General features: G+C 41.3%; 1 protein-coding gene across 3 annotated transcripts; it reads right to left on the reverse strand.

Moving 5' to 3' along the window:
• Positions 1-1,942: 1,942 nt before the first annotated feature.
• On the reverse strand, positions 1,943-10,295 carry LOC111962473 (protein FAM3C). Of its 3 annotated transcripts, none has more exons than XM_023985582.2 (9): positions 9,993-10,295; positions 9,247-9,315; positions 8,941-9,015; positions 8,622-8,745; positions 7,908-7,966; positions 7,777-7,791; positions 2,668-2,752; positions 2,295-2,421; positions 1,943-2,147 (listed from the first exon to the last, which is right to left on the reverse strand). In XM_023985582.2, the coding sequence occupies exons 1-9, from the start codon at positions 10,009-10,011 to the stop codon at positions 2,058-2,060; spliced, it is 663 nt and encodes a 220-aa protein (XP_023841350.1). In that variant the 5' UTR covers positions 10,012-10,295; the 3' UTR covers positions 1,943-2,057. The 3 variants fall into 3 exon arrangements, with proteins under 3 accessions (XP_023841350.1, XP_023841349.1, XP_023841351.1); XM_023985581.2 differs by having other exon boundaries at positions 7,741-7,791; XM_023985583.2 differs by lacking the exon at positions 9,247-9,315 and having other exon boundaries at positions 7,741-7,791; positions 9,993-10,287.
• Between the last annotated feature and the right edge of the window lie 156 nt (positions 10,296-10,451).

The following is a 10,451-nucleotide window of genomic DNA, read 5'->3' on the forward strand; positions in this document are numbered from 1 at the left end:
TAAACCAGCTGATGTCACCGCATGTGTGGGAGGTGGAACTAAAAGGTTGGCTAAGGCATATTGAGCAGGGCTAGAGGCTCTACTGTACAGTGAAATAAGACAATAATCACTAACCAGAACAGCAATGGACAAGGCATATTGACATTAGGGAGAGGAATGCGTAGCCGAGTGATCATAGGGGTCCAGTGAGTAGTTAGGCTGGCTGGAGACACGGCAATTCAGACAGCTAGCAGGCCGGGGCTAGCAAGCTAGCAGAAGGGCCTTAGAGGGACGTCGCGATGGAGGAAATCTGTTATAGCCTCCTCGTGCGGAGAGTCCTTGTGCGGTTACGTCGATAGACCAGTCGTGATGGATTAGTAGGGTTCCGTGTAGCAAAGGGGTCCAGTCCAATTGGCAAAATAGGTATAGTTGCCCAAGAAATTGGCCGATGGATCTCTTCAGCTAACAGTCCAATATGCTCTAGACAGCTAGCGGGCCGTGGCTAGCAGGCTAGCAGATGGGCATTCAGGGGACGTCGCGAAGGAGGGGCCTGTTGGGAAGAAAAAAAACTTGGGCAGATTACGTCGGTAGTCCAGTCGTGAAGGATAAGCAGGGCTTTGTGTAGTGAAAGGGGTCCAGGCCAATTGGCAAAATAGGTATAGAGGTACTTAATACATTGAGGTACTTAATACTGTGTTATAGTCTCCTACCATAATGATTAGATCATTTGTTGCCTGTAAGTTCAATAAATTGGTATAAATGTTTTCGAAGAAGTGTGAATCATCCTGATTTGGACCATATAGATTAATGAGACAAATCTCTTTATCCTACACTTTCATATTCAAAAGGATCCACCTTCCTTGCGAATCATTCCTGACTATTTGCACATTCAGATCGACATTTTTGTTAATTAATATCATCACATCCTTTGAGTTCCTTTGTCCATGACAGAAAATTATTTCACCACCCCATTCCTTTTTCCACGCAACTTCATCTAAGGAGTTTCCTGTAAACAGTATATGTTATATTCCTTTTCTTTTAGCCATGTAAAGACTGATCTTCTTTTTTTATAATCTACTAAACCGTTGCAATTATAACTGTTCTGTTTTTATGACAACGCCTATAAGCACATCTGTCATATAGTGAAACATCTCAGTAAGCTGTTTGTGTTATATAGCTACTAGAAATAAAAAGTTGTACAGCAGTAGTAGCACAACTGAGGCGAGGAGAATGGGCCAGCCAAGAAAATAAAATACCCTTCAAAGTGGAAAGGAGACGTTCGGAAGAGGAGGATGGAGGGTAAATCCTACCTTGGCAGGAAAGAGATGATTGAGTTGAAGATGGTAATTGTTATCTGCACTGTTTATTTTTTATTACTTACATGATTGTTACCTGAATACCTACCTTGATGTTTAATTCCATGCTGAAATGTCAGATTTTTATTTTACCTTTATTTTATCTGGGAGTCATACAGAGACCAAGGTCCCGTTTACAGACTGAATTTTCTGAATTACAGAAAATGCATGCATATAAATACAAATTGCTTTTAGAAAGACACGGTCATAAAAAAAAAACACATTCATCAGTAATAAGGTCCTCAATCTGCTGTCTGAATTGCCCTTGAGGCACCAAAACATCACATTTAAGAATATTTTGACGCTTGTTCCACAAATAAGGTGCAAGAAAACTAAAAGCTGATTTACCCGACTCAGAGACCAAAGGTCTCATAGACTGATCTCATAGAACAAAACGTATAAGACCTTCTAAGCCTGTGTTAACCACAGACCTTATTTTCGGCGTTTATCCCAAAACCCCATTCTTTCCCCATCAATTTCCCCAATAAAAATGTCTGAATGAACCACAGGTAACTAATTTCCAGTTTGTAGGACTACAAAATGACGAGCTCTATTATCTGTGTTATAAACAGATAATTCTGTATTTTGCCAAAAGAATACTTCATAGACAAGGCCAAACTGTTGTTTATTATGCATTTTTCAGAGTAATACAGACATCATAACATGTGCAAATGTTTACAGTGGATATGGGGTCTGGCAGGATAACAACATTTTTGGTACCAATCACTCCAAATAGCGTGGTAAGCATCCTTGCAATTCAATCATCTCTGGCCAGGAGTCATACTTGTTTTTGTCTCTATTGTTTTTAATATGCTGTGGGGGGGAAACGGATCAATTAGATTCCTGCAACAGCAACATAACCACATGATATCAGTAAAAAGTGGGGAACTGCAGGTGCAATCCAAAAAACTGGATAACAGAGACAGTGAAAACATATTATACATGTTGGTATGGTATTACCTTCTCCAAGGTACTCTCGACATCTGCTCCTTTTCCTCCAACAAAGACCCAGTTGTCTCTGAAGCCTAATGACTGGATAGCAGAGCTGCCAAGCTCTCTGATAAGATTCCTTGCTTCTTCGTTCAATCTGTCAATCAATTACTAAACCATTCAGTATTTTTCCTCACTACCATCATTAATTGTATCACTAAAAACAATATGAATAGGCTTGCGATAGGACTTTGTATGAGCATGCAGAGCGCTTCAATTAATTAAATGATTTTGGTGCACACTCCAAAGGTCCCAAAGCATTATCATATAGTATCCTGGATGACCATATTGGTCAAGTTCTGCCATGAAAGTTGGTTTAATGTTAAAATGAAATGTGACTCACTTTGTAGCTGGGTCGTCGTAGGTGGCAATCAACACAATGGATCTATTCTCAATGGACTCCAGAAACTCCACCAGAGATTCAATATCTGCAAGACAGAGATAACATGTCAGCTTTTCAACATGATCAATGGTTTTCTTCTTTATTGAGGAGTGGAAATTAGAATTATGTACACTCAAATTGAACAAAATCTATGTATTATTTTAAGAAACACTGTACTTCCGTTTTCAATGTGCTGGATATGGTTGACCAACCCATACAGGAATGATTGTATCTGGTTGGTTAATAGCTCAACATTTATAACAAGGTACAGAAACCGATCATGGAAAGGGTGGAGATGCATTTAACTAATGTTGCTAAGCAGGAAATACAGTGCCTAGTGAAAATCTACACACCCCTTGCAATCTTCACATTTTGCTGCCTTAAATAATAAAGTTTCAAATGATAGACAATGTTCTAAATACATTTTGAAATATTAAGTCTTTATTGCATATGTCTTCACACCTCACAGTTAATACCTGGTGGAAGCACTGTTGGAAGCCATTACAGTTTGCACATTTTTCGCCTAAAACCTGGTTGCCTCTGTCAGGAGGCTGACACTTGGCCGCAAGTGGATCTTCCAGCAAAACAATCCAAAGCATGAATCAAAATCCACAAAGAAATTGTTAATTGACCACAAATCAACATTTTGCAATGGCCATCTCAGTCTCCGGACTTGAACCCCATTGAAAACCTGTGGTTTGAATCAAAGAGGACAGTCCATAAACGCAGACGAAGGATATCAAAGATCTGGGAAGATTCTGTATATAGGAAGGGTCATATATTTTTTACTCATCTTTATCAAGGGTGCCAATAATTATGGAACTCTGTATATCCATTGTTTTTGTCAGAATTGCTCAAGCTCAGTAAATTTGGTTGGGAATTATTGATGGACAGCAATACACTGAATATACAAAACTGTCTCTTTCCATGACAGACTGACCAGATGAATGCTATGATCCCTTACTGTTGTCACTTGTTAAATCCACTTTAATCAGTGTAGATTAAGGGGAGGTGACAGGTTAAAGGATTTTTAAGCCGCGAGATAATTGAGACATGGATTGTGTATGTGTTCCTTTCAGAGGGTGAACGGGCAAGTGCCTTTCAACGAGGTATGGTACTAGGTGCCAGGCGCACCGGTTTTTGTCAAGAATTGCAACGCTGTTGGGTTTTTCCACACAACAGTTTCCCGTGTGTATCAAGAATGGTCCACCACCCAAAGGACATCCAGCCAACTTGACAACTGTGGGAAGCATTGGAGTCAATATGGGCCAGCATCCCTGTGGAATGCTTTCGACCCTGAGACTAAACACCTTCCTCTGCCACTGGATCCTGGACTTCCTGATGGGCCACCCCCGGGTGGTAAGGGTAAACAACAACACATCTCCCATGCTGATCCTCAACACTGGGGGCCCTCATGGGTGCGTGCTCAGTCCCCTCCTGTACTCCCTTTTCACCCACGACTGCGTGGCCACGCCACTCCAACACCATCATTAAGTTAGCCGACGACAACGGCGGTAGGCCTGATCACCTACAATGATGAGACAGCTTACAGGGATGTCAGAGACAACAACCTCTCCGTCAACGTGAGCAAGACAAAAGAGCTGATCGTGGACTATAGGAAAAGGGAGGCCGAGCACTCCCCCATTCACATCGACTGGGCTGTAGTGGAGCGGGTCGAGAGCTTCAAGTTCCTTAGCATCCACATCACTAACAAACTATCATGGTCCAAACACCAAAATCGTGAAGAGGGCACGACAACGCCTATTCCCCTGAAATTATTTGGCATGGGCCCTCTGATCCTCAAAAGGTTTCTACAGCTGCACCATCGAGAGCATCCTGACTGGTTGCATCACTGCCTGGTATGGCATCCGACTGCTCAGCATCCGACCGCAAGGCGCTATAGAGGGTAGTGCGTACGGCCCAGTACATCACTGGGGCTAAGCTTCCTGCCATCCAGGACCTCTATACTAGGCGGTGTCAGAAGAAGGCCCTAAAAAATTGTAAAAGACTCCAGCCATCCTAGTCACTGTTCTCTCTGCTACCGCACAGCAAGCGATACTGGAGTGCCAAGTCTACYTCCAAAAGGCTTCTACCCCTAAGCCATTAGACTGCTAAACAGTTAATCAAATGGCTACCCAAACTATTTGCATTGACACCCTTTTTTACGCTGCTGCTAGGCGCTGTTTATCTATGCATAGTCACTTTACCCCTACCTACATATACAGTGGCAAGAAAAAGTATCTGAACCCTTTGGAATTACCCGGATTTCTGTATGAGTTGGTCATCAAATTTGATCTGATCTTCTCCTAAGTCACAACAATAGACAAACACAGTCTGCTTAAACTAATAACACAAACAATTACACGTTTTCATGACTTTATTGAACACACCATGTAAACATTCAGAGTGCATGGTGGGAAAACTATGTAAACCCTTGGATTTAATAACTGGTTGACCCTCTTTTGGCAGCAATAACCTCAACCAAACGTTTTCTGTAGTTGCGGATCTGACCTGCACAATGGTCAGGAGTAATTTTGGACCATTCCTCTTTACAAAACTGTTTCAGTTCAGCAATATTCATGGGATGTCTGGTGTGAACCACTCTCGAGGTCATGCAACAGCATCTCAATTGGGGTGAGGTCAGGACTGACTGGGCTACTCCAGAAGGCATATTTTCTTCTGTTGAAGCCATTCTGTTGTTGATTTACCTCTGTGCTTTGGGTTGTTGTGTTGTTGCATCACCCACTTCTATTGAGCTTCAATTGGCGGACAGATAGCCTTACATTCTCCTGCAAAATGTCTTGATAAACTTGGGAATTCATTTTCCGTCGATGAGAGCAAACTGTCCAAGCCCTGAGGCAGCAAAGCAGCCCCAAACCATGATGCTCTCTCTACCATACTTTGCAGTTGGGATGAGGTTTTGATGTCGGTGTGCTGTGCCTTTTTTTCTCAACTCATAGTGATGTGTGTTCCTTCCAAACAACAAACTTTAGTTTAATCTGTCCACAGAATATTTTGCCAGTAGCGCTGTGGAACATCCAGGTGCTCTTTTGCGAATTTCAGACGTGCAGCAATGTTTTTTTTAACAGCAGTGGCTTCTCCATGGTGTCCTCCCATGAACACCATTCTTGTTTAGTGTTCTACGTATCGTAGACTCATCAACAGAGATGTTAGTGTAACAGTATAACTTTATGTCCGTCCCCTCGCCCCGAGCCGGGCGCGAACCAGGGACCCTCTGCACACATCAACAATGGTCGCCCACGAAGCATCGTTACCCATCGCTTGCTTTTGCAGAGCAAGGGGAACCACTACTTCAAGGTCTCAAAGCGAGTGACGTAACCGATTGAAACGCTATTAGCGCGCACCACCGCTAACTAGCTAGCCATATCACATCCGTTACACTAGCATGTTCCAGAGATTCCTCTAAGTCTTTAGTTGACACTCCAGGATTCTTTTTAACCTCATTGAGCATTATGCGCTGTGATCTTGCAGTCATCTTTGCAGGATGGCAACTGCTAGGGAGAGTAGTAACAATGCTTAACTTTCTCCATTTATAGACAATTTGTCTTACCGTGGACTGATGAACATCAAGGCTTTTAGAAATACTTTTGTAACCCTTTCCGGCTTTATACAAGTCAACAATTCTTAATCTTAGGTCTTCTGAGATCTCTTTTGTTCGAGGTATGGTTCACGTCAAGCAATGTTTCTTGTGAATAGCAGACTTACATTTTGTGAGTGTTTTTTATAGAGCAGGGCAGCTCTAAGCAACATCTCCAATCTCGTCTCATTGATTGGACTCCAGGTTAGCTGACTCCAATTCACTTTTGGAGGTCATTAGCCAAGGTGTTCACATACTTTTTCCAACCTACACTGTGAATGTTTAAAATATATTACATTTAGACAAGAAATATACAATTTGTGTGTTATTAGTTTAAGCACACTGTCTATTGTTGTGAATTAGATGAATATCAGATCAAAAGTTAAGACCAATTTATGCAGAAATCCAGATAGTTCCAAAGGGTTAACATACTTTGTCTTGCCACTGTACATATTACCTCAACTGACCTGTACCACCGCACATTAACTCTAACGGTACCCCTGTAAATAGCCTCATTAGTTATTTGTGTACATTTTTTTTTACTTAAGTTTATTTAGCAAACATTCTGCATTGTTGGTTAAGGGCTTGTAAGTAAGCATTTCACGGTACCTGTTGTATTTGGAGCCTGTGACATTTGATTTGACACCTTGTAGAGTCCAGGCACCGATGAAATTAGGCTGTTATGGGGGGGGGGGGGGGGTGGGGTGCAGCTCAATATTAGGAAGGTGTTTGGTATACTTGTATGCCTCTGATTTTCAAGCTAATTTTAATTCAGGATAGACTGGACCACTCAACACCTCTTGGAAAGCCATTTAATGTCTTTGGCATTAAAATGTCCTCAATTCCTGAGCTTTGCACCTTTTATATGTATTTGATCTTGACCAACTCCTCAGTCCCTGCCGGTGACAAGAATACCCATAACATAATGCTGCCACCACAATACTTGAAAATAAATAGTGATTCACTTCGTGTTGTACTGGATTTGACCCAAACCTTTAGTTTTTAATTTATTCCAAAAGTATTTTTCTTTGCCGTGTTGTCTTGCAGTATTACTTAACTGCCTTTTTGCAAACAGAATCAATGATTTAGAGTGGCCTTCCTTTTTTCCCCATACAGGTCAGTAATGTGTCAAGTATTGTGGTGGCATGTTATGGGTATGCTTGTCACGGGCAGGGACTGGGGAGTTTGCTAGGCTCAAAGAAATATGAAAGGTGAAAGGTTAGATAAAACCTAATTTTATTTTTTTATATCATTTATTTCACTTTGAAATGTGGAGTATGTTGTGTAGATTGGTAAAAAAATGTCACCAATTTAAACCATTTAGATTTGCAAAATGTGAAAACTGCAATGTGGTGTGTAGATGGTCACTAGGCAGTGTACATGCTCCTCTGGCCAATWTTTTTTTWTTTTTTATAGGGGGCTGTAAACCATCTTACCACCATCATACATGTTAAAAAATGCTGTCTTCATACCCTCCCCCGTGTTCCCTGTGTGAAAAAGAGAGACTAATTAGGTATTTAAAATCAGATAAACACTGAATACAAGATGTAAAATATAAGAAAACTGTTAATACTATTTGTGTGTATATAACCTTTTGACTTACCGTTCACAACAGCAATGTTAATTCCGTACCCTACATTTTCTTCCACATAACCCATAACCCTGAAGAGAACATAGAACAGAGTCTTACAACCCGACAACCCCTCCCCCACAACATTGAACAATAATAGGGCACTCTCTACATCAAGATATCACTCTCACTTACAGACAGATACATTCCCCAGCAAAAAAAAACAAAACATTGCTCAAACAGAAGGCACTAACAAAGTCACTGACCAACAACCAAAACAGGTGGGGTTTTAGGAGGGTTCTGAAAGACTCATGGGGGTGTCTACTAAAGGTTGACTAGCATCAACAGGAACCTAAAAGACACCCACCATGAGAGCCGACTGAATTTGCCCAAGAAAAAGCAAACAAAAGTAAAACCCATACCAAATGTAAAGACAGGAAGTAAAACAAAAGTGTGGCGCAAAACCAGATAAAGCCTTGTTGGTCTACAAAATAAAAATAGGGAGCACCAACTAAAGGTATTAATCCTTCGGATCTATCAAGACAACTGGAGCAGTGGGCCAGCCACTCTTAAATAGCACCTGGGCAAGCTCAGGTAAAACACCTTCCCACTAACGACATCGCAACCAGCACAGGTGTAACACATACTGACTAACAAGGTGATAGTGAGCCCTACATGCTAAAAGTCCAACCCCAAAACATAAATGGAAAAAACCTGTAACAACACACACAGGGATATGTTCCTTACATTTTGTCCTCTATGCAGATTTTGGGTCCAACCACATTAGCAGCTCCACTGGCGATTAAAAAGCTGAAGTCCCCCTCTGGACAGGGCTTTGGGATGCCACACGGACTTGGTCTTTGTCTGGAGGCTGCGCAAGTATTCAGGAGGAGAAACACACACAATCACACATATTAATGGTTCCCCATACCATTCATTTGATGCGATAGACTAGCTTTTTGGCCTTGCCAGCTACAACTTTGTTTTGTTAAAATTTTGAATATGTGGATGCTAGTAGCCCAAACATGTTGCACAGGTGGAAATACACATCCTTCTGATTACTCACTGGTCTCTTGGGGTACATTAGGCACCTGTAGCCACTCTGGACCAGGAAACTCAGGATACCAGGAGAGGGTGTCGCCTAGAGTAATAGGGTGAAGGAGCAGCGTGTATCATTATGAATGGGAATTATTGTAGTGGGTACTTACTCTTGAAGAAAACATGAACTCTTTTCCTGATAAATTCATCATTAGCTAGGCTAGATGACAAACGTTTATTCAAATGTTATGCCGGTTTTATTAACAGCATGTAATTAATAGTCGTTATCAAATGAATGTGTCCTTGTGTGACAAACATTGTCATCGAGACTTACTTTGAGACCGCATTATGATTAAAACAGCAAAGAAAAGGACTCCAAGCACTGCTATGATTGGAAGAAGGCCTGCAAGATAAATAATGGGGATATCGTACTGATACGGGATAATCACCAAGTCACTTACAGTATATATTGTGGAGAAGCATAGACAGCTGTCAATGAATGGATGACTACAACTGTAAAATGTACAACCAAAGGGCTGATTTCACTCATGTTCAATTCAATTTCCTATTGACATACAGTAAATGCATGAATTATGAGAAAGTCAGTACTCGCATGGATCACAAGCTAGGATCTGGGCCCTACACTAAACACTAAGGTATATTTCTACACTCACCCTACAGTAGAAAAGGGTTAATAACACCTGAATGGCCTGAGCCAGAGATAAATAGAAGACTGCTCTACCAGTAAAACCACATTGTTGATTGGTAGTCTTCACCCCTCTATGGAACAAAATATTTTGTTTATAATCTTGTTTTTTCATTTGTTCATAAAATAGGTTATACCATAGTACTCTATACACACTATTAAAACATTCATATATTGAGCAGTAATACATAAAACATGCTGAAAAAAACCCTGGCTTTGCAACTTGTGGAGCCCTGTGTTTTATGCACCCTTTGTCCTACAAGAGATTAACTTGTCATTGTTCTTAAAGTAAATACTGTATTGACAGACAGATTGATATCCAGATTTCTCAGTAAACGTAAAACATTGGCATTTTATGGGAAAATATGACTTACCTATGCGTACAGTGAGCATGATATCTGATTACTCTCTCTCCTGTTGCCTGTATGAGAAGCACAAAAGAGCAAATGCAGCTGGTTGCTAGTCAGGTTGATCCAGTTAGGTTAAAAGCTAAGTTTCTTTCTTCACCAGATTCTTTTACTCAATCATCCCTCCCTTTTCTCCACCCCCTCTCAAAACATTATACTACTGCAGCACTATGCACAGGCAATTGCCTGTCAAAAACACATTGTGCATTATGTTTGAACAAGGCCTATGCAAGAAAAGAGGCAATGAATCTCCTGGGTAATATGGAACCTTTCCACCCGGAAACACTTTGCTCACTGTACTGGAGGCTGCAGCCGCGATGACACTTCAAGCTGGACAGTCGGTGGAACTGCAGGACCTCCAGGTCCGTGAAAAAAGAAGGACTTGTCCCAGCACTTGGCACACTGTCCGTGCCAGTGGAGCGGGTT

This window comes from Salvelinus sp. IW2-2015, linkage group LG4q.1:29, assembly GCF_002910315.2.
Source record: "Salvelinus sp. IW2-2015 linkage group LG4q.1:29, ASM291031v2, whole genome shotgun sequence".
Lineage (NCBI taxonomy): Eukaryota > Metazoa > Chordata > Actinopteri > Salmoniformes > Salmonidae > Salvelinus > Salvelinus sp. IW2-2015.